At 36.2% G+C, this 25602-nt stretch overlaps 2 protein-coding genes across 5 annotated transcripts in view; one reads left to right on the forward strand and one right to left on the reverse strand.

Annotated features, from left to right (window-relative positions):
- LOC124299037 (regulator of G-protein signaling 7) overlaps positions 1-23702 on the forward strand; it is a 28760-nt gene extending 5058 nt beyond the window's left edge. The window contains exons 2-13 of one of the 4 annotated variants that reach the window (XR_006906928.1): positions 12830-13143; positions 16122-16218; positions 16887-16937; positions 18669-18824; positions 19289-19512; positions 19589-19818; positions 21331-21444; positions 21560-21685; positions 21800-21986; positions 22249-22341; positions 22385-22491; positions 22605-23702. Coding sequence is in view for 3 of the 4 variants with exons in the window: in XM_046751871.1 (XP_046607827.1) it covers positions 12853-13143; positions 16122-16218; positions 16887-16937; positions 18669-18824; positions 19289-19512; positions 19589-19818; positions 21331-21444; positions 21560-21685; positions 21800-21986; positions 22249-22341; positions 22417-22482 (1635 nt within the window). In the remaining variant the exon portion in view is untranslated. Of the gene's footprint in view, positions 1-12829; positions 13144-16121; positions 16219-16886; positions 16938-18668; positions 18825-19288; positions 19513-19588; positions 19819-21330; positions 21445-21559; positions 21686-21799; positions 21987-22248; positions 22342-22384 lie in introns of all 4 variants that reach the window. The other 3 variants (XM_046751871.1, XM_046751872.1, XM_046751870.1) reach the window with 3 other exon arrangements.
- LOC124299039 (uncharacterized) lies at positions 4032-6604 on the reverse strand. The gene is made up of 3 exons (XM_046751873.1): positions 6224-6604; positions 5544-5660; positions 4032-5431 (listed from the first exon to the last, which is right to left on the reverse strand). Exons 1-3 carry the CDS (start codon positions 6445-6447, stop codon positions 5320-5322), a joined length of 453 nt encoding a protein of 150 aa, XP_046607829.1. The 5' UTR covers positions 6448-6604; the 3' UTR covers positions 4032-5319.
- Positions 23703-25602: the final 1900 nt, after the last annotated feature.

Raw genomic sequence — 25602 nt, forward strand, 5'->3', positions numbered from 1 at the left:
GAGGTACACGTAACCATGCTGCGCTATTGTCGATCCTTTTTTGGTAATTGCAACGCAAAATCATTTTGTTCGGTTTACTGTACTTGTTTAGTTAAATAAGGCTTTAACATCAATTTATTGTTGAACAAGCATTAAATTTTCGACCATTTGCGACCTCGCAGTGATTGAAAAACTGAAATTGAAAACCTCATAAGTGATGAAAATTTTTTTGATAGTATTGCGATACGAGTCTAATGTTTTAAACAGTTGAATCACCGAAAATATGAAAATGATTCTTGAATATCTATACTGAATTACTTCAAAAATCAATGCACCAGCTTAACATCTCTAGGTAACTAAAATAACAAGAACTCTCCTTTTTCCCGATTCTCATAACAATCTACATATGACGAAAAAAAAAATGTTTATTGTGAGTGGGAACGGTGTTGCAAAGTACACTGTCCGAGGTGGATTCTCACCGATTCAAGGGCATCCGTGGCGTCGGCTGTATAGGTTAAATAGATAGTAGCAGACTACACCAATGGCCTTGAATTGGCCATAATCCACCTCGAGAGGTGTGCATGATGCTCGTGCGTGTCCCGAGGTATGCACAAGAGAGGTTCCAATTTATCAAAAGCAAGTTGTCGATACTGAGAGGTTATGTTTACATCTCACATAAATTTTACAGCTATATACGATGCGTACTAGCTGTACCTACGTGTATCTCATGTTATAAATAAATTTTCAAAAACGCCGTTTAAAAATCGAGATCGAAAACTTCAAGCAATTTATACGTTTGGGTGATGAAATCTTTAAATCACGATGAACGTTGACTGCACAGAGTAAATAAACCAAATTCAGGTTACAGGGTAGATGCGCCGGTAAGCTAGCCACCTGCAGTAGTCGGTCACTTACGACTTTAGGCCAATGTAATATTGAAACTATGCCTGAGTTAACAAAAAATAAATTCGTGATTTAGAAAAACGAAGAATAATAGCTGCGTTACCTATACCATTTATGTCTAGCTAAATTTTAATTCAACGTACCGTCATTATTGAATAATAGACAACATTTGCAATAAACAATGCCATTATGATTTTTGAGATTTCTATGTCCATTCTAGTTTTGTTGACCGACTATTGGGAAAATCGACAGATTTTGTGAAAACCATTATAATTACATTATGCAAGATGTAATTATCAAGTACAGTACGTGAATCTTGGAGGATTTTTCCCGCTCATTCGATTGGGATCGTGGTTTCAATTAATTTTTTCTGGTTATAAATAAGTAAATTGTGAGTGGTTGAACATGACCGTACTCGAAAAGTAGCCGACTAGCCGCGCATCTACCCTACTAGTAGTTAATTTACATACGGTAATGTTCATTAATTCCCTGAGCTTCCGGCTAACTTGTTTTCGGTCCGAAACAAAACGCGAGTTCAACCCTACACGAATTATGTGACAACGATTGGCGACGCAGCTAACGTAAGAAAATGGGATGCATCGTTACGTAATTCGTATAGAATCGAAGTCGCATTTTGTTTCGTACGGAAAACAAGTTAGCCGGAAGGTGTTATCCCTACATAGTATATGTATAGAAAATGATGTCTTTCGGAAAATAATTAAAGACTGATCAGGTATACACGATCCCTCTTTGACGAAGAATTTAACCCATACCGTCACCCTTGATGAAGGAATCCCAAGACCTACGGCACGAATATGACCTCAAAGCTATAGATCCTGTAGTTATAGTCCTCTTCAAAGGCTGGGGGCCAGAAACGCGTGACGGTTATAACCGCCTAATATTAGGCAGCAGGACCCCGCAGCGATCCATGGATACGATATTCGTCCTTCTGTCCGTTCCGCCGCTGTGTGGTTCGTGGTCAGTGTGGTCGGCCGGCAATAACGTAGAAGCCATAATCAGAAGATTTGAATTGTTGAGGATAGCAGGACGGGGCTGAGAGATGGCAACAGGGCTACAGGGACAGTCGAGCGGATGGTGCGAGGGATGAGGACGAAGAGTATTGATTACCGGCGACCCTGTAGTACGTCGCAGATATACATATATCTATAAAATAGTGTATAGAACATACTCACACTCATGTGTGCATATTTTTTCTTAGTTCTCGCATATTTCGTATATATGCACCTTGATTTGAAAAAAATTTCTCGGAAAACTTAATTATTCATTACACAGCCCTAACAGTATCTTACACTCATCTATAAACCGATTCAGTTTAAGAGGGCATGCATATCAGTCGAGGAAGGATTTATCTTCGTAATTTCAAATGGTATGTCACTGGAGTTTCGATGTTTCAATCTTGATTAAACAAAGGCCCGATAAGTAGATCAGAGCGGGCAAAAGCACGAATTTTTTCCCTGAATAATCCGGGTATAATTGGGTTTGATTCATTACATTTTTGTAATGCGTCAATCGTTGCAGCTTTGTTTAGTGTAATTAAAAATCTGATCAGTGACATAGGCCATTTGGTTATTTTATTAACTATTTATCAATATTTTAGTGGTATAAATCAAACCTCATTATAAACAATTTGTGGTTTTTGCGAGTGCGTTACTACAGCTTTTGTCTAGTAGCGATTTTGTGATGTGCAAACTATAATATTTACGTTGCTATTAAATATTATTTTAATGTCAATCGTTCGACTCGACACTTTTTCAATACTTAATAACCACATGTAACCTAAAAATATACTCTTTTCACCTTTATTAAAAAAACCATACATAGAGAAAGGAAAAAAAAAAATTTTCGACCGGGCTTTCTTCGGGTAAAACCCAGTGAGTTTAATTGGGCCCAACCTGTAGTAGACGAATATATCAGTGTGTCATTTAGCCATAATCTTCCAACGATGTAGGTACATACTCTCAAATTATACAGCTATTCAAACAAGATCCACTCTTTCTAATTTCATCATCGAATCACCGAAGTAACGGGAACATGGGATTCCGATCAAACTTGATCGATCTAAATTTCAAGTACATCGGTTATTAATAATTTTAATCGAAAACAAGAACGGGTAGACAGCATAAGCATTCATTGCCGGAAATTCTTTTCAATCAGTGAGGTTGAAACGTGCAACGCTATTGTAACGATGCATGTTTAGAAAAAATCTTTACTTTGCACCATTAGGATTGTCCGAAATTCAGTAGACTATAACAAGGAAAAATATACCCGTTTTCTGAAAACCTCCTTCAAAACTCATCACTCTAAGATTGTAAAATAGTAGGTCATCTTTTCCTTAACCTCACTAATTTGAACCTTGTAACATTTACTAATTCCTCCACGCCAAACGAAAACCACCAACAACGATCTATGGAGTCTCGGATTTAATCTTGATAGAAAATCGCGAGTCCTTCGAAATGAGCACAAGGTGATCCGACACAAGATTTTTAACACGAATATCGAAAGTCGCCCGTTGCGATATTTCGAAAAGTTTGCGTGAGCACGGTTTAAAAATCAGCGAATCTCTGAAAAGGCGAAAATGGACACCGAACAAACGCTATTTGCGTTTGTAAACTGGGAGTGCGAACAGTCACGCATATGCAAGGCCATCGGACCAAGCATGCGATTCGCAAGCGAGGTCAAACCCTTGAAACGACGCGGGTGCCACGTGCAGTACACCGGAAACGTGAAAACAACCGAGGACTTCTAAACCGTACGGGCTTAGGGCGAAAGAAATTCCTCACCAAGATTATGAGCGTTCTACCCCCTGGTTGCTTGCATTGCTCGGGACTCTGGTGGCATGGAAACGAGGAAATGTCACCCTTGACTTTTGCGAGGATAAACGCGCGAGGAAGTTATATAGCCGTGCCAATATTCACGCGGACGTGGTATGTATGTATATAGACACGGATCGGCTTCTGAATGTCAACTACCTGCGTGACGATTCGCTTTTTTTCATCACGAAAAGTTATGCTCCATTTGAAAATTGTACGCCGAGAATACCTCGCGCTTACAGTGTCAATTCGAATTGGACTGTTTTTCGGAATGAGGTTGAAGTTAAGAATTAAAAATGTAATCTGATCTACTCCGAATCAGATGTAATTTGATCTAATTAAATCCAAGTTTTCTTCTATATCCAACCTGGTCTCATCATGTATAATGTAAATACAGAATGAGTGGCTAACGGTCTAGAGCATAGCAATTGTTTTGTCAGGACGACCAACATTTTTCAGGGTACATACATCGCGCCGACCTGTCATCTGAACTTACGACGGTTGGTCAACCTGACGAAACAATTGCTTTTGCTTTAGAATCTTAGCGCATGCGCATCGGACCATTCGACCGATTGCTGTTCACTATGTAGACCTGATTTAATCTAAATGGTTCTAACAATATGTAATACAGGAGTTTGAAATTAGTGACCACTGTGGTTATACATTAAGAATAATTCGTCCAAGTTAGTCATAGTAAAAAATCTTTTTATTGATTATTTAAAAGGTTGCGACGTTTCGATCGGCTACGGCCAATCATCTTCCGGAAATAATTATTGCCGATCCTACGAGCTTAGAAGTCTAATAAAAAGATTTTTTACCATGACCAACTTCGACGAATTATTTTTAAAATATGTAATATATTGTGTGTACGTGTGTTTATATATATAAATATCTGATTATATCTAGTTCAATCTAATTAGATCAACTCATATAGGTTCATTTTTTTCTGGATATGAAGGTTGGCTGGAAAAACATCGATATTTTTCATTAATTTTATTACCACGTCATCGTACATTGAGTATTTATTAAATTATTGTATTCGTAAATTACGACGGTCTCTTTGAAAATGCTATAATTTTAAACATTGACATTATAAATCGTAAAGTTTTATATATAGATATAATCGACGCTTCATTTCAAATTCCTGTATAATGATTAAAAATCTGGTCAATTTTTTCAATATCCCTATACGACACCTTATTTTATTCCTTATTGATGAATACTCAATGTACGACTATCTCATGGGAAAATTAGTACAAAAAATCGCCCGATTTTTGAGCAACCATCATCTTCAAAATAATAAAACGTTGAAATAAAAATCACTATTTTCCAACTTGGGCATAATTTTGGGACAGTTTAGTTTTCGAAATATGAGTTGGTAAATACCGATTTTTTCCTAAAAATTCATCCTTAGAAACTTCAACTTCGTTGGTTTGGATGCAAAAATTGGATTTTTCAGACCGATAAACTTTCTAATTGATTCAAGGACAGGTTAAAAATTTTATCACCATTAAAATATTCCAATCAGTTTGCATCTGTGTGTATACAAGTATATCCACCAGTTGAGTAATCGATAAAATTTAATCGACGTTAGCAAAAATTGTGTTTATTCTTCGTCTTCGTATGCCACCATAAATTCTTCAGCTTCCTCTGCATTCGCTGAGCGGGCGTAACGTGGTCCATTCGCAGGTGGTGGTCGATAATTGATAACAACTCGCCTAAAAAACAATGTATCATTATGTGTACATACATATGTTATTTGTAGATGGCGTGAATGTATCTCTACGCGAATCTGTTGTAATCTGATATCTTCATGATAAAAAGACTCACTCTGGACTCCGCTTGCTGATGGCATGTTCAACCGTAATGTCGGTTTCCGGAACATCTTCATCGGAAGGTTGTGCGAAGTGTGAATATTCTTCAATCGGTAGAAATGCCCCAGAATGTCTGTTAAAAATTGCTCTAATCAGTTCATTCGTCGTCGGTTTAACCAAACATAGGTTGGGACACTCTTAAGGTGGTCCTTCACAATCAATTGTCAAAGAGATATCTCATTTTCGAATATGTGAAACTTGAAGTGACCAACTGTATACGTGAAAAATTTCAGAGTCGGTTGACCGACTAATAAGAAAGAAAAAAGGTTGCACGAGTTTGAAGTAGGTAGTGCTAACTCTAAAGGAGAGGGTGAAATCGATTTGGTCGTAAAATTATTTCACGTTAAGTTGTGGAAGTCAGGTACATATTCCAAACTATAAAAACTTGGAAAATCAAGATCGTCGTAAAATGCTTAATTTACGGTACAGTAGTTTTATTGTGAACCGAGACAGTTATAGTTGATAATTATAATTTTCTTAATATTCGAGTTGATTTCTCTGTGCTGGAGCTATAAACTGAACTGTTTTTCACTGTCATAAGGAACTTTCGGTCCTTACAGTCTCACGCGTCAATTTTCAGTTGCTTTATTCACTTTTTAAAAAAGAGCTGCAGCTATTCCTGCATGAAAGTCTTACCTTGTCAAATCCTTCTCCTCAATGGGATTTTCCAGAAGTCCTTCCTCATCTACAGATCGAAGATATCGAATCCTGGGATTTGGCGTCACTACACGAATCCTGTAGTCAATTCCTGGTTTTGGTGTTACGTACCGAATGGGACTCGGCGAAGCCTCAATCTGCAGAGTTCCAATGCAGGCGAAGATCGCCACAACGGCGAAAGAACTTGTCGATGAGAAATGCATATCGATCGAAGCCGTCTCGAAACTATTTTATGCTCCGTTCTCAATATCCAGGCCTATTTATACTCCGAATCCAACACGTCTTGAGGAAAAGACACGCATCGACTTCGCGGGGATTTTATCATTCTTTGTGTGTATGGTACCGAGTTGTCTTATATAAATAGATACAGCGGTGATTTCCCTCGCGTTCTTCGCCGTTTCGTATAATGAATAATAATATACATGTGCTGGATACTGCGAATATGATTTATAATATATCTATATATTTTTTATCTTCGACCTGTATGATACTTTTGGTATGTATGGTTGCGAGCTGTCTTATATAGACAGATAACGTGCGGTGTGATGAATAATAATATATATATGTTCGATACTACGAATATGATCTATAATGTATATAATATATTTTTTTATCTTTAAACTGTTGTAAATCGTATTGATAATTGAGCAGAAAAACATCGTATTTCAGAATCTAACGCAACAAAACAACATCCGGTCTCAGGATTTGATTTACCAGTATCGTATCTCATCTCAAATCAAATTTTGTTATGAAAAATTATCCGAGGCTGCGCCAGAACTTGGGATACTTAATTTTTGAAACGATGCCGATACTTGCTAATTCATAAAATGCAATTAATATTCAATTATACGTTAACATAAGATGCAATTATTATTATTTTCCATATTATATCTTAATTTGGTTCAAAATCACCGATTAATAATTATTAACAACTGACTATATTCAAGTAGCCGTCATAAACATTGAAGCTAAAAGTTTATCGGAATCTGATTCAAGTACTCATAAATCACGCGTATAAAGTTTTTTAAACGAAAGCGTAACTTTACGTTGAAGTAATTTCTGAGATAAAATTTTTTCGAATCTAACTGAGGTATAATGTTAAACCAAATTCTGAGATACGATGTTTTTTAATCAAATTCTGAGGAACGATGTTCTTTCAAACGAACAAGATTCGATGTTTTTTTCTGCTCAGCTATCGATATTCCCTTAATTATATCTATACTGTTACATGAAAATATAGTAAATAAAATTCAACGATTGCAGAAAGCCAAGGCAAAAAATATTCTGCACCTATAATTCGGGCATAGGGTATGAATTACATTTCGACGCGCGAGAGGCGAAGATTACAATGGTTTCAAAAATTTTACAGAATATTGGAGCCTACTCCAGATTACCTATAAAAACTTCGAAATCTTGTCAAGATTTTCTAAAGTAAAAGGAAAATGTATCAACGTCAAGTAAATCGTAGATTGTCAATTGTTTTATTATTCGCACAGCTGATTTTCGCCCCTATAGAGAAATATTGGGGGGTCTCACTTCTGCACCATTTGTTAAATGCTCGAGCATTCATGTTCTCATCGAATATACTAGCAGTGTGGAGCCGACTTTACACATTTGTTTTATATCCAGGAAGTACGAAACACGTGCCAGAATCTGGCTCGTAAAATTGGGATGAATTATAACACGTGCTGGACATCACCACGGAGAATGCTACCTCACACAAAAATATACAACTCATCGTCGGAAAATCGAGCCTCGTGCATACCAGAATAACATCTTCATGTATCGACGAGACTGTGGCAAGGTTCAGCTGGTGGAAGAAATTAAAATAAAACAGGAACAAGGCAGAAGCTTTATGGAATCGAAGTTCGTAAGGGTATTATAACGATGCATTTTTAGAAGAAAAATCGTCATTTCGAGCTTGTGGATTATTTTAATTTCGTTAAACCATAATAAAGCAAAACGTGCTCATATTTTGAAAACTCAACTCCCGGCAGTCATTCTAGCATGACGAAATAGTGAATATTTAATAGAGTGTTTAAAAAAAACCGACTATTTTTTTTTTTTCGAAGAACATTGAAAAATCTTCCGAGTGTCCCTCAAAAATGACCTCGGTAAAATATGAGCTCTAAATATTGATATTTAGAGGTGGCGATTCTCAATTTTCTATTTCCCATTTAAATAACATGGGAAAATTTTTTTTCAAAATTTAGAATTTTATTGCTCGAAAACGAATCAGTGTGAAGATATAAACAAAACATATTCTTGTAGGAAATTTTACGCTCTACAACAAAGGTCTGAATAGAGATTTGCGTAAGGTAAGTCGTTTCGGAGTTATCAGGCCTCAAACATCGAACCGTTTGAAATAATGATGTTATTAATTTTTCAATGCTACAAAACTGATTAAATGCACAATATTATTGATTTTAAAATTAAAACTATAGACTTCCAATAAAATGTTAATTAATAAATTTCATTAATCAACGATATGAGTTAGTTTTGTAGCATTTATGAATTAATAACATCATTATTTCAAACGGTTCGATGTTTGAGGCCTGATAACTCCGAAAGGACTTACTTTACGCAAATCTTTATTCAGATCTTTTTTGTAGAACGTAAAATTTTCTACAAGAATATGTTTTTTTTATATCTTCACACTGATTCGTTTTCGAGCAATAAAATTCTAAATTTTGAAAAAAAAATTTCCCATGTTATTTAAATGGGAAATAGAAAATTAAGAACCGCCACCTCTAAATATCAATATTAAGAGCTCATATTTTACCGAGGTCATTTTTGAGGGACACTCGGAAGATTGTTCAATGTTCTTTGAAAAAAAAAAAAAGTCGGTTTTTTTTTAAACACTTTATTAAATATTCACTATTTCGTCACGTCAAACTTACTGATAATAAAAATGAGATACACAATTTCAATTACGTTAAGCTGGTATAATGCGTGGATATTTGGCCGTCTACAGTCAGGTTAGAAAGTTGTCGGATTAGACTGGTTGTAGAGAAGAAAACCCTTTTGTATTTCGTCTTACGGACCTTGTAGGGAAAAGACCAATATAACTAAGCGCCTAGTACAATCACTAGTGCAGGAAATCAGCTCATGAAAACAAAATAATTATTATCGTGTTAAAAAGATTGCCCGATATTCTTGCCTGTGCCCAATCACGATCGGTAAAATATAAATTTTACCAAAGGAGTTTAAGGTTACATATTCATGAACGCTTGCAGAGTCTGAATAACCAAGATCTTACTGGTTCATAAATACAGAAACCGTGTATACCTTGGCTCACCTGCGCGTGAGTTATACTGGTACGTGAATGATTAATATGCACGTGAGCCGCTCTCTACACAGGTAAACATACTACAGCTATGTCAGATTTACCCGTAATGAGAAACGGAAGAATTCGATATACCGAGAGAAAATGGTATAATTTACAATTATCAAATTGAACCTCCGACTGCGCATGCGCCAGTTCTGCCGTATTTACACGCAGGTTAGCCCACCTCAATCAGCCCCAACTGTCCAACACGGCTTACGGAGGTTTTGCAGGTAATGCAAAATTTCAGGGTTAGGCAGATTTGAAATTCCCGATGTGATACTTTGGAAAGGCTTGAGAAATTTGTATTGTTAACTCTCTGATGTCTCATTACTGCTACGACTTATCGTGTCAGCATCATTTCAGTTTGCCACATAACGCAGGAGAGTTTAACATTTAATGCCCGTTTTGAGTAGGTTGGCTACTCTGTCTTGCGGACGAAAATGTTTTCGTGACACAATCTCGCCGACCAATAAGTTCAATTATTTTTCACATGCGCAGTCACACACTTCGCGAAATGGGAACCGTTAATGTTAGTAACTTTTACAAAAGTCTAATCTTAGGTTCATAATCTGCCTCAAAATGCTTTAATCGTATTTACCGAGGCAATCATTAACCTAATAATAAGTAAAAAGGAATATTCGGTAACGAAATCATAATGATTTTCTGGAACGTTGAAATTTCGTATTTTTTATAAGCGCGGAGCGAAAAACATGCAACTGTCTACTGCAACTAAACGCAGTACTTTGCGGTGGCACCCGCGAGAGGACATTTTTGTCGAACATTCACGATGACACCCAAGGACCGTTTGCACAAAACGAACATTGGAAAAGTCAATATTGACACCGCTCTCATTAACCGCAGGCATCGACTTACCCCACGTTCCCCTATTATATTAAGTAGGTTTACTTATTGTTAGCAAGTAAGACGATGATAATAATTGATACTTCAATCACATAAATTGACATTTTATTGCGTCTTTCATAGGAGTAAGAAACAAAAACCGATTGTGGGGAAAATTAATCGAGTCGGTCAATTAGTCGAGTTTTAAAAATAATCGATTTTACTGGATTAATCGGGAAACAATAAACGATTACTTTTGGTCATTCTTAACGGTTATGTTACCCTTTTTCTCAAAGAACATGCCTTCTCACTTGCAGATGTGCTACAAACGATGAACGTCGAATTCAAATGTTGAAATTTGTTTAGGTCATGGTACTTGCGAAAAAAGAATATTTTCAGTTCAAGTAGGTGCGTTGCAAATTTTTTTCAATTGCTATGGCATTCGGTTGCACGTAATTTTATCGGGAAAAAAAATTTCCCCGTGTTCGTTCAATCGCAGCAAGAAGAGGTGGCGGTATATCGAACGTGCGAGGAAAGACCCTCGATCGTTACATCCGCTATTGCGGTTAAATATAGACATTTAGCTATAGACTATCACGTTAAAAATATTATTCACGATATATTGGTTGTGTCTTTGTCAAAAAAATCATGTCAGCGAGACTTTCACTGTTACTTGATCGTGCCACTTTTTCAATTTAAATTCATGCATGCTTTTTCGTCACACATGGAAATAAGATCGAACTTAATTCTATGTATGATTTACCCAGTCTATTTCAATTATCAGCTGCTGATGCATTATATTTGTTCGAATTTGCGAATAATCAGGATTGGTATTATTCGTTACGGTAATTACAAGCAAATAAATCACCGTGTATTTCTAGAGTAATTCATATTTGATACAGACAATAACAGTGAAACTTTTGATTTTCTTTACAATTTTCCGAGTGTGAAATCATTTTGTATTGAAATATGCTTTGCGAAACGACGATAGAATAGCAGACACGACAATTGAGTAAAGAAAAAACACGATTAAGTATTTTTATTTGAAGACGAACATATCACAAACTCGCAATATATTTGAAAGGAAAGTATAGGATCATTGTTTGAAATTCAACCGTGCTTTCGATTGAAAACTATCGCTCAATCCTAGGAACCCAACGACCAATCTGAAACTTCGGACGTAAAAGCAGCGCCAGTAGGGTTGAAATTCAAATACCCCGATACGCCTAAAATCGCTTTGATACTGGCAATAGCGTGCAAATAGGTAGATATAGGGGAGTGTTCAAAGTCGGCGCGTATGAAAGGTGAAACCCGCGGTCTTCTCGTGTTGCCGGCAGCTACCGGCTCTCCCTGCCTGGTATTACGGTCTCGTTATACCCTCAGCCACCTCTTCGTGGGTCCTGTCATCCAGTGTTGGTCGGCTGCTCTCTTTTCATCCCTCGACGCTGTAAAGACTCGGCGGGGATTGTGCGCTTGAAGTTTTTAAGTAGAGTTTGCCACAGCAGCACTCGCACAGTCAGGGCTGCTTGAAAATAAAACAGCCCGGGGTTTTCAGCTCGAGTTTTATACCGAAAAGGAAAAGTCGCCCAATGGGACAGACCGATTTCAACGAAAATTTCTTCACACAATTTCGAGCCAAAATAAGGCGACCAGCGTTTCGACCTTTCACTGAATGGGCATTTGCTGGCGAGAAAAAAAATGTTGAAAACTTGTTTTCGATGTCTTCTGAAAATTTTCTCAAAACGTTCTGACCATTTTTAACCACTCGCTACTTTTTGCGAAGAAAAAAGAATAAGATAAGTTATTATAATCACCCCAAAAATGAAAAGTTGAGTTTTCATTACATCTCAATGCTTCAAAATCCAGAGAATAACCTCCAACCATTTTCGAATGGACGCTGGGTGCACGCGTGTGTGTGCTTGTGTGATCAATTTGTTGTCCGATGTTATCTGGATATCAAATCAACGGATTCCGATGATTTTGATCTCAATCGACGCGGCTTTACTTAACTTAAAACTGATTAGATTTTGGATTTGCTCGGTTCAGTAGTTTTCGGGTTATTCGATTAATATAAAAAAAAATTGACTTCTAGAAGGTGGATCAACAGATTTTCATGATTGTGGTCTCAATCGATGGAACTCTTCTTAGCTTAGAGATGACTAACTTTCAGATTTTATCGATCATACAGTTTTCGAGTTATTGAAATAATACATTTCTGAAAAAAAATTTTAAATTCATTTAACGATGTTCTATGGTATACCGAAATGCATCTCAGCGGGAAGTTCTCAGGCTGGTCAAATCAACCACTTATTTGAACTGTTACCTCGTATTTTCCAAACATTTCACACTAAATTTAACCTAGATATTCAACGAATGATTTAAAAAATCTATTTTTTTTTCTCCTCAATCTGGATTAGATCTGGCTGCATGTGATACGCTGATGTCGTGTGTTACAGGAGGGCGATGGTGCTCCTCCCTTAGCGTGGATATGGTAACGATGAGCTCCGACAAGCTGGGGTGCCGGCGAAAGCCGGCGGAGAACAACACCGCGAAGGGAGGCACAGAGCAGCCAGGTGGTCGAGGACGCAGTGACGTCACTCACAGGAAACAACATTCCTCCGATCAGTCCGCCAACGCCTCCGGAGAAACGGCTCCAGCCACCGGGGGGGTTCAAAAATCCACGACACCATCCTGGCCCGTTGACACGCCCAACTACCTCGTTTATCAGAAAGTAATACTGGTTTAACTCAGCAATTCATCAACTTTTTTTTGTTTCATTTTATGCAATCTGCTCCGGTTTGGCGTTTTTAATTCATCCGCACGCACGCTCAAATCAAGGGCAATCTTACCAACTCAAATCGTCACTATGCCGCTAGGGAGTTTTATTATTCTCGCTACAAAGCTCCAGACTCTTCAGCGTTCTTTATGCTTGCATGGTCTACTGATTATCTCGACCAATGGTGATACGCATGTGTAGCTGATGTAATGTGGAAGTCACGAGTAGTCATAACTTAGTGACTTAGAAGTAGTAACAACTCGTGATGGAAGTATACTTCCATATCATGTCACAGTAAAGTCAGCTATGCGTGCTTATTATGATTGGTAGCCATAATCATACCAACATAATCATAGCGTGTAGACCAGACATTTACCGATAATCGAATCGAGAAAAAACATGAATCATTTGATTTGTTTTTGTTGTAAATCAATTGCCAATATTCAATGTTTTCAGTAATAATCCACACATAATTTACCACTAGAGTACTAAATCAATAGAAAGACCTTGTTTCAGCAAAAAAAAAAAAAATTCACCCTAATTTGACACAGTTTAATATATAATCCTACATATATCTTCAGGCTCGTGCACCTGCTTACCAGTTGTATTGCTCCTTTGCAGCTTTGTCTCCGTGGACCAAAAATAGAAGGCTACAAAATCCGAGAGAAGTAGTTTCGGTGCAATGGTAGTGGTTGTGGCAGTTGAACGGTAGTAATCTATTCTCGTTTCCTCGTAAAACCAAGGGCATAAAACTTGTGAAGAAAACCACTGGCACGCCGGGAAATCAATGAATGCCGATAGTGGTTTCGGAAGAGATTCTCTTCTTTTTCGATCCTTTGCGCGCTTACGTCATCTTGCAGGAACAGTCTTGGAAATTCTTTACGCTCGCCAAATTTTTACTACATTCTAGATCAGAAATCTTCTCCTCTGCGTTGTTATTCAGTTATTCTACGCATTTTTATTTTTCCATCTTATACAACCCTGCCAGAATGATTGATCACACAACGAATTTGGTTATTCTGAGTGTTCTTAGTGAGCCACTGAATATGAATTTCGGATCACTGGCCGATGGAACTTTTTCTTCATTCCGATCGAACAATGTACAATAACATCTCGACAATAGACCGTCATGACACAAGTATATTTACAACATTGTTTTGCACATAGTCGTTCCACAGGTATATAAAATGTTTGGGATCTACGGTCTGTTTCGAGAGTAAGGAAAAGAGGAAACACCGTTTAAAACACGTCCAACATTGTTGTTTGCACCATTGACAGTAAACGCGAATCCAACAACATTCGTACTATATAAAAGAAGTGAATTCAAGTAAATTCGAATAACATAAGCTAAGATATAGACAATTCGAGAAAAAGGTTTCACAATCGATACCTTGAAAATAATGTCAGGTGTTTTTAGTCCTCAATTCCATTTGCCCAAATAACATTACTGGAGATTTTCTAAACGACCTTTTTTTGTTCCCTAACTTTTGATTGACTGTCTGTCCTATTCATTCAACGCTGTTCGATCAACTGCATTGCAGTATCGCACGAAATTTTCAACCCCGAAGGTGATCAGATGGCTGTCAGCGCCTGATTTGGCTTTTCCAATTCTACCCTAGGCATTGTTTGAAATGTAATAACGTGGTGATGGAGGATTCCACCTTCTTCTTACTACAATATTCGGTTTCTAGTGAGTCGGTACGACGATTTATTGTTACGTAATTCTAAACCCGGCGCCCGGCGAAAAATTCCGAATGATTTTGGCTAGAAGAAATGAAGCATTCCCGAGTGGATCTTGCTTGATTTGAGTTTATTCAATTCCGGCTTCGGTTGGGATGATAGGACCTGTGATATCCCGCCCGCCTTTATTGTTTCCTTATTTTTCACCCTTTTCCCACCATTGAGCTTCTTCAGAACGATACCACTTTCACCCTGTTCGCGGGGTTGTACGATCCTCAATTCATAATAGCTCGATTAGCACTTGATGTCCACCTGCCATTGCTCGGAGAAAAATTGCCGGATGAATCGCACATTGAACATTGCATATATTCAAGGATGCATGAGACGTACAGTTAGGATAAAAAAAAAAAAGAAATAGTTGAAACAAAAACGGGATTAAGCGAAGATTCAAGATGAAGAAATTTCACCGAAGCTGAATTGGTTACATTGAACAAGAAAGTTCCCGTGATACAGAAAAAAAACGTTGGAACACTCAACGTGTACTGTAAACGCCTTGGTATGAAATAGAAAGATACCAAAATTTATTAATCACAAAATGGGATTCCAACAAAAGCGTAAATATCAATGCTCATTTCAAATCGTTTCAAATCCAGTATAGGTTCAGACGTCATTCAATTTCACGCTACGATGCCTCATTTTATGTAGAATATATCTCCTCCGAATTCCCTAAAACTCTTTTTTCATCATGTTGATATGGTTGTATATTTAATTTCACACATTGATCTGATATTGAATGTAAATGACAAATAGGGATTTTGGATTGACTACTGAAAACAATGAACGGTTTCAGTGACTTTGTAAGAAATAATATTTTCAATAAACTAAATGATGATAAAGCGAAATGGAACGAATCTACCAGGGTTTTAAGCATTGTGATATGTGAAGTAGAGTATAGACATTAAGCCCTCGTTTATATTAACGTTATTTTCAATTTTTTTTAATTTTTCATAAAATTTTCAAAGCGTACCAATATAATAATTTGGTAAATACTCAACATATGACAATCTCGTAATAAAATTATTGGAAATTATCGATTTTCGGTCAACCTCATTAAAACAGATCCCTTGGTATCTTATTCACCTTCTCATTTCTCAGTTACCACAGTCACCTAGAAAAAAATTTGACATTATTGCAAAGACAGGTACCACTTTCAAACAACATATAACGAAATGGTCTGTATTCGTTGATTTCAGATGGAATCAATTGTTGAGAAGATGCTGGACGAAGCAACAGGAGTGCCTGTCAAAACTGTCAAAACTTTCATGACGAAAATTCCATCTGTTTTTACTGGTGAGTAATAGTAGACCTGTTCAACTTGAGACCATATAAGTCGTCTGTCAAGAGCATATAAATACCAAGGCGAGAACTACAGCCAGGATCGAACATTTTCAAAATAAACTGACACATCTGCATTTTATCGCCATCCGATGAGTGGAAGAAATAACTGCTCAATCAATCTCCATGCTGTTTTGCTAGAAAATAAGGCTCGTGCCGTAAAAACAGAAGAAAAATAATCGATTTTATTACTTTCAAAGTCTTACGTGCGTTGATTTTACCGTGTAGTCTAAGAAGAAAAGTTCATTCAATTCCAACCGACTGCTCGGACTTCGGAAAATCTGAACAACAGGCACATGCTCATAATTTCATGTTCAAAAGTATATTTTACCGACACTCTGTGGTTCAGAGACGCGAATATGACACAGCAATACTTCGTTCCAAAGAAAATAATTTTTAATCGGACACAGCACCGATTGGCAGTTGGCCATGACAATTTTAGCCTGGACAATACATGATCATCGTGTCTTGGAGTTATCTCGCAAGCGATCGATTTTCCTGTATTAATGACTATCCTTGATGTTTTTCTAATTCTTGTTGTATCAGTTGAACTATTTTCTGAATATTTTCTTTCAGTCCAACTTTGTTTGAAGGGTAAAAAAATTACCTACAAAATTTTTCAGGAACTGACCTCATTGCTTGGATGATGAAGAATATGGAGATCGAGGATCAAGGTAATTGACACATCAAATTTAATCACTATCTTCAGAAGACTCACGCAACTTTGAATCAGTGTTATGCGATTTGACCGGCTTAATCGGCCTAGACGATTAACCTGCTTGATTAGCCAATGGCTTAACCGATTAACCGTCTTGGCCGATTAAGCTGGTTAAATCGTACAGCACTACTTTGAAAGATTTGGTATGTCGTGGTGCGGGAATTTGGTATCCCCTGGTAAAGTGATGGCGTTCACTAATATAGTAAAAGAATCTACTAGAGCAGTGTCGGTACCATTAATTTCAACGTATAATACGGCTGTGCGAGTAATTGATTAATCGTCGATTTCGATCAATCCATAAATCGACCGTTTCAATTAATCGTTTCTTCTACTAATCGATAACGCAGCCTTTGCAATTGACAATTTTTTTCTATAAGTAGGCCTACCAAAGCATTATTATTTCAATCAATAGATCGATCGCACAGTCGTAATTTGTAGTAACAATCAATTTAGCTCCGCACGAAATTGAGGTACACACGTCGTGTACAACATGGAAACCATCAATATCAATTAATGGTTCTCCAGTATGAAGATAACAAACAAATGTATGAAGAGAATGAAATATTCTTTAGACTGTCAAGACTGTCTCGTTTTTTATAACACGACTCCAGTGATGTTTGAATCAATACTGTTGAAGTCGAGCTCCAGTACTCCAATAATTCACGAAATTGAAGTTGTGAGATTAACGTAACTAAATGTTGAAAGGAAATCATTGTTTTGCAATTGTACAATTAATTTATATAGGTCGAAGTTATAAAATAAGAGTTCTTTGCTTCAAGTACGCCGTGATTTATGATCTTATTGCAATTTTAGAGCAGCGAAATAGCGAGGTTTTTGAAAACTGTCTTTAATACATTAACGTTATTAACTTCAACCTCGTAATAATACAGTATGGATTAGCTCTCAGGGATCCCTACTTCATTTATTTGGAAATAGATTCTATATTAGGGTAGTCTTTAAAAAAGTCATTTTTGAATTTGGACCAGCTCGCCCTCCAAATCGGCTCCAGATAATTCAAAAACAATTCCGTCGGTTTTTCAGATTTTGATCTCAACTCTAGCCCGTGCCCCAAAGCGGGTGGATTCCATTTAACCCATTCAGGGGCACATCACATCTATCGAACAAATTTAGATGAAATTTCTGATTACGAATCTGAATTCCAAATTTGAAAATTCCAAATGGCGGATCCAATATGGTGGAGCGAAATCCGAAAAGTCATTTGATTTCGATAAAACTTTTTACTCGGGGGTTTCCGAGGTTGCTGATTACGAATCTGAACTCGAAATTGAAAAAATCAAAACGGTGGATCCAATATGGCAATATCAAGTACCTTTCGGGGTCTTGATCCATCATATTGGATCCGCTTTGAATTTTCCAATTTTAAGTTCAGATTGGTAATCAACGATCCAAAAACATTCCTTTACTAAATTTCATGTAAATCCGTTTGTTAGATTTGATGTATATACCTCTGGAAGGATTGAATGGGGAAATCCATCCTCTTGGGGGCACAGGTTAGAGTTGAGATAAAAATCTAAAGAAAAATAAGAAATTATTTTTAAATCGTGTCGAGCTGGTTTGGGGGGTGAGCCAGTCAAAATTCAAAAATGAACTTTTCAAGGATCACTCTATTGTGTACGCATTCCAATAGTTATGTATCAATGATAAAAATCTGATGTCCAAATTTCAGAAGCACTTCACGTCGCACACTTAATGGCAGCGCATGGCTATTTCTTTCCGATCGACGACCACTGCCTTACTGTAAAAAATGACAACACCTTCTATAGGTTTCAAACTCCGTACTTTTGGCCGTCAAATTGTTGGGAGCCGGAAAACACTGATTACGGTAATCACCGATCATAGATCTTTTTTATTAGTAATCTTTAGTACATATTTGATCTTGTTCCAAGGGGTGTTTCAACAGAGCAAGAATTTACACCATGATTGCATATTTCGTGATTACTTACATTTTATAGAGTGATTACGAGAGATTACTTGACAAATAAATTCTACTTTTCTAAGATTTAGTGTGTTTTCTTAAGATTACAAAAAGACTCATGTAATCCTAAATGATTTCTCATTACTAACTAATGATTACTTTGACGATTACTTATACGGAATTTTATCTTAATATTGCACCTTTCAGTGTGATTTCAGAGATTGCAAAGTGATTTCGGAGATTACGAAATCATTTCGAATGATATTGACACCTGAACCACTTCAATGAAACACCCCTTGTGTTGTTCTTTTTTGACGAAGCTTTGTACAGTCGAGCCCTTTTCTATGTAATAAGTGTTTATATTGTTCCAGCCGTTTATCTGTGCAAACGAACAATGCAGAACAAAACAAGATTAGAGTTGGCTGACTACGAAGCGGAGAATTTGGCCAGGCTGCAAAAAATATTTTCCAGGAAGTGGGAATTCATATTTATGCAAGCAGAAGCCCAGAGTAAGGTTGACAAGAAACGGGACAAACTTGAACGCAAGGTTTTGGATAGTCAAGAGCGAGCATTTTGGGATGTTCACAGGCCTATGGTAAGATCTATCGGTGTTGCATGGTCAAAAAAATTCTTTAATCATTTGTGATAAATAATTATTCTTCGAATTTCAGCCTGGATGTGTAAATACAACAGAATCTGATATTAAAAAGGCATGCCGCAGCAACAAACCCGCAGCAAAGCCCAGCAAACACCTGCAGCTAGGTGTTGGAGGAGGAAGAATATCGCCGAGTCACACAGATTCTGATCTCAGCTCTCCAACCGATACGTTGCAGAATGAGATCACGATGTTGAAGCAGAGATTGGATCGTCGAAATATTAAAGTCTCAAAAGTCGCCGAAGCGTGAGTGATTTCAAAATATTTCTGACGCACTTGAGTCACTTTCACAATCGATTCCTACCAATTGCAAGATTGTAAAATCCTAATTCATCACAATTCTTTAATATAGTAAAGAAAACGGCCAGTATGAGTTTAGAGATAAACGACACCCTGTAAATTTTACGAGGTTGCAGTTAGTAACGTTATCGTAACGAAACGTCGAGGGAAAAATCAGGATGTTCTTATTTTTACAATGACTTTGAAGGAACTAACATTTAAAAATGTGAGCATGTCTTATTTTATTACAGTTTACTGAATTTCAAACAATCCTAAAAACGCAAAATAACGGTTTTTCATAAGCATGAATCGTAACGATAACGTTACTAACTTCAATATGATCAAATTTGCGTTGGATTAAGAACCAACTATACCCATTTATTTTGCAATGTATAAACTCTGAAGTATTAGAATTTGTGTAAAGGTGTAATTATATCTCAGCTACTCCAGCTGTCATTTTGGTTGGCATAAAATAACATTTGATATTCAACGAGCTACGAAAACCCGTTTAGAGCCGTATTTAAGGTTACACAAGTGTTTCTTATTGCGGCGATCCTGATTTTGCGCCTTAGTTAAAATTTGTCTGATGAATATCGTTAAAAATAATGTTTCCCTCTGTAATGCGAACCTAAAATTGTAGCATTTTATTTCACGTTAAACATTTGTTTATCTACTGAAAGGATAAATTTTTCTATCAAATATTTGATAGATTCCTTTCAGTTTCCATGAATTCAACCCGCAAAGATTATTTGTACGTGTATACACGTACTGCAAAAAGAAACTGGTATGATTGACTCTTACAAGCATGCTAGAGTCAGTCTGAACGGACCGAGTAAAATGTCACTTTGCCTATTACCAGAGCCTATGCAACGTTAATCTAAAACATTTGCACCTATTGCAACGTTATATGCAATGCCGAACACAAACGTTCAAACAAATATTTGGTTTATGTAAAAATAATCTCAGAAAATATGTTCCTATAATTGAATTACCATTAATTGCAAGCATTCATTTTTATGAGGCTATTCTCACTTACAATAAAAAAGTTTTCGATTGTTCTTATTTGACATTACGTGTAAAGTCGTGGTGTATGCGAAATTTTTACGTCAGCGATGCGTGAACTTTTATAATACAATAGTCGGAACAAGTGACATTTTACTCGGTCGGTAAATACTAATATAGCATCTTCTTAAGCATCGCATCACGCACAAAATCTCTGAAAATAACGTCGTTATGTGCGCAATTGCTGTTGAAACAATCAAAGCCCAGCGAAATATATTATCTGTTATCATCAGAACTGCTTTTACATCTTACTACTCTACAATTGGCATTATATTTGTCGTATATTTAAGAGAAATTTACTGATGTTAACTTTTTACTCTGGTAACGGAAACGGCTGGGCCAATTCTATGAATAATATCAAATGAGGATAATCGTTCCAGAACAGCGTACCCATAACACTACTGTATGATTTTACAGACTGATCAATTATTTTGAGCAATACGCGGAGTATGATCCATTCTTCACCCAACCAGAGTTCACCAATCCATGGGTTTCAGATAATCCGGAGATGTGGGAACAGGAAAAAATAGCGTAAGTTTACGTTGTTATAGAATAATTGCGGACATGTTTGTCTGTATTTGTTGGGTTCCCTTTTTTTTCATACCGTAGTGTTCAGTCATTTTTTTCATTAACTTGTACATCACAGAAAAGAAATATCTGCTAGACGGGTGAAACGATGGGCTTTCAGTCTACAAGAATTACTTCAAGATCCAATTGGCAGAGAACAGTTCGTGCGTTTTTTGGATAAGGAATTTAGTGGAGAAAATTTGAAGTATGTATATTTGAAGAATAATACATCAATAGTCATTGTAGTCAACTGTCACCAAATGTTATATCTGAGGAAGCATGTTATTGGTGGCATATTTATTACCGATTTCTTTTATAGATTTTGGGAAGCTGCACAGGAATTGAAAACCTTACCTCAGCGTGACGTTCAAGCTAGAGTTCAAGAAATTTGGGATGAGTATTTAGGTATTGATGCCAGCTGTCCGATTAACGTTGATTCAAGATCGTATGAGTCCACTAAGAAGAACTTGGAACAGTCAGACAGATGGAGTTTCGACATCGCTGCTGTAACTATTTTCACACATACTATTACATTGTATTGTTTTCATGGCAGAATTCAGAGAAGATTATTGAAAATTAAGTCTAATCTGATTCAAACTTAACTACTACTATAAATTTATTACAATCCAAATCATGATTTTCTACCACGTTCAACTTATCAAGTCACTATCAATAATCTGTCTATCCTCAATTTAACATTCTTGTTCCAATAATATTTCCATCAGCTGACGAAAAATATTAACACTCACTGTAACATTTTGTACTCAGGCTCACGTCTATCACCTGATGAAAAGCGATAGTTATTCGAGATATCTACGCTCGGAAATGTACAAAGATTTTCTCAACGGTTCCAAGAAAAAAGTAAGATTTCATTGTTTATATTCATGACTCACTGCCCATGTAGTTCATTGGTGTTACTTTCACCTTCTGTTTCAGACATCAGTAAAAGGTATTCGTTCCATTGTGTCGTTCACCGCTCGCAAGGATGCTACAGGATCTTAACTGATACATGTAATAATTTTTTGTGTAGTGCGATGTTTAAATTTTAAGTCTCCATTGACATTCGAGCTTATAGACTGAAGAACACGACGATGCATAGTAATTTTTTTCGTTTTGCATTACAGACAGGCTTTGAATTTGTTATACTGCACCTGCTGAGTTGAAAAATTTGCAGGAGGGTGCTGCTGCAGTGGAATTTCAATGATATTCTTGATAATGCAATTCTGATATTTTCCTTATAGGGTGTGGGGAAAGGGGGGGGGGGATCATTATTGCCGAATGATGTGATATAATTATAAAACGGTGTTATTGTTATATGAATAAATGAAGTTGATGCCAGGAAGATTGAAATAGAAAGGAATAAGAAAATTACGAACCTGACAGAATATTCACTGATATAGTAATTTCGCCAATATGTACACTCATTCGCGTATCCAGTATACACATAAATTTGTACACACACTGGAGATCTACACAACATTGAGGAAACCTAGCCCACTGCCGACAATTGCAAATATATATTTTTTGAGGTGTATGAATTCTATGGAAAAATATTTTATTGTGAGTTCAGAAACTGTATTTTAATTAATTATTCATTATCGTTAAGAGGAGTTGGAAACTCGACCAGGACATTTGATAGATCGATTGATGTTCTTATTGTTCACAGAAGAACACAGCTACGTGAATATCGAATTGCAAAAGTCAAATTGTATAAATATATAGAAATGTACAACCCATGAGAAAATCAAATTATGCTCACCAGAGAGAGAAGCTGTTTTTCAAATTTAGAGTGCAAACATTAAGAAACAATCTTTCTAATTTCTAAGCATTTATATATAAATGTGGATGTATATAATTTGACATACAAGAAAAAAAGAAATTTTGATGACTCAACTTAAATACAGCAGCAAAACAAGAAAGACTTTAAGAAACATATAATATTAAACAATGAACTATAAATTTTTTCGCGATATTATTTAACAATAAGTCACAAAGCGCTACGCTGGACAGTGGCTGCGAACAGTCGACTGGAAAAAATATACTGATCACTTTTAATCCTCGGTAATATACCCGGGTACTTAAAGTTGTTGTGATTATAGTTGCTGACTAGACAAATTGAATGTATGTATGATAGGCTGTAGAGTGTATAAACATTTACGTGTATAATCAAAGAATGCTCATGTGGCCGATACACATTAGAACATTTGTTATATTAAATATAATAAATGAATATAATACTATACAGCTATACACTTATTGTGCAGGAAACCTGCTTGCTTATACGGGCATATTACCAATTTCAAGGTGATACTGTACGTGTATAATTGCTTATCAACAATATTTATAGAAAAACGGCATCCGTATAGAAATATAATGCAATACGCAGGTATCCTGTGCATAACAATTATTATTGTTGATCTAGCTTGTCCATACCTGAGCTTGTTGATAGATATTTATATATACATATACCTAACAGTTGATTACGGTTTCATCCAATGTGGTAATCAACGGTGTATAAGCATCCGTGTGTATATAGTGTTAGTGAATATGGTTGTACAATTCCGTCTTAGAAATGACTAAAAACATTTGTTAGATTATCGTATATACATACGTATACCTGCACACATTAAAAAAGCACATTCCATGGTTATTTTCACATTTTTTGAGTGAAAACAGCATACTTGTTTCATTATAATATCACGTTTTTGGTTTCAAACATGCCCTAGTATATTGAGCTGAATCAGCTGGATGTCATTTTTCTTACACGTAAACAAATTATGTATATACGATCGTGTCATTTTATTATTAGTCAGCTCAACAACACTTGCACGGAACGTAATGTAATGAACATGATCAATGTATTTTTTTGAACTTAGGGACAGTGTTGTGGAGAACTATTTGAATTTCAACTATGCGGCTATTGCTAAGCATTGCTAGATCAACATATGTGATGATTGTAATAGAATTCGTGAAAAAGTGATTATCCTGAACGGAATATCCTGAAAATATTAATCCTGAACGGAAAATCACTTTTTTTCCTCATGTAAGCGTAGTGTGAAAAGACATATAGGACTAGACGCGAAAGTTTATAAAAAGTATTTGCTGCCTGATTGGTTGCACGTTCTCGAGAGATCAGAGAATATATATATATTTATGAAGTAAAACGCATCCTGTGGTCAGAAGGCCCAAAGTCGACTGAATTATTTATTCAGTGTTCATCAAATCACGCACGTCAGCATATAACTAGTCTATATAATTAATAGCTTGAAGAACACGGTAAACTATATTTACAATTGTATATCAATCTTATTTGTGTCAAAGAAAAAGAAAAAAGAAAATACTGATCAAAGTTAAGGGGATATATCCATTATTGGGCATTTGAAAATTCATTCAATTTACTATTATTCTAGAAGAACAAAGATTGCCTGCATTCGAGGACGTATCTTTGTAGTCAATTTTTGAGTGTTCACTCGTTATTTAATTATTTTCTTCATTTTGATCACAATTACAAACTATAAAGTCAAATTTACTCTCACGCGACTACTGACTATCTACCTTTAAAAATCTTGTATGCATTTCGTATGATTTAATGGCGCTTTTAAATTGTCTACACTAAAATGGATGGATCCCCTTAAGGTAATAAAATACGTAAAGTAGTAATTTTATGATACGTCCTGCACCCGGGATATCGGAATTGAATGTGCGATGCAATATAATACGGGTCGATAATGATTTTATAAATATGATGTCTAAAATGTGTATTTTGAACTTAAGAACTATTGTCTAGTGTAATTAGGAATATAACTTATTTCCATTTTTTCTGAATTATTCCTCGTGAATCTTAAGAGGCAGAATTAGGATATTAATCAATTAGGACAGTTTAAGGATAATAATTATTACTCCAATGATCCTGTTATGCACAAAAATCCGTGACTACTGAATAAGTTAAGATCTAAAGCAGTCTCAAAACCTACACAGAAGTATCAATACCTTTAGATATTATCATCCCGTTGCACCCATACTAGGATCATTTATTATATGGAGAAATTTTATCGGAAAGTAATTGTTTTCTTTTTGTTGCATTAAGAATTGAACAACTAATGTATTCACAACTGAGCACTT

This window comes from Neodiprion virginianus, chromosome 2, assembly GCF_021901495.1.
Source record: "Neodiprion virginianus isolate iyNeoVirg1 chromosome 2, iyNeoVirg1.1, whole genome shotgun sequence".
Lineage (NCBI taxonomy): Eukaryota > Metazoa > Arthropoda > Insecta > Hymenoptera > Diprionidae > Neodiprion > Neodiprion virginianus.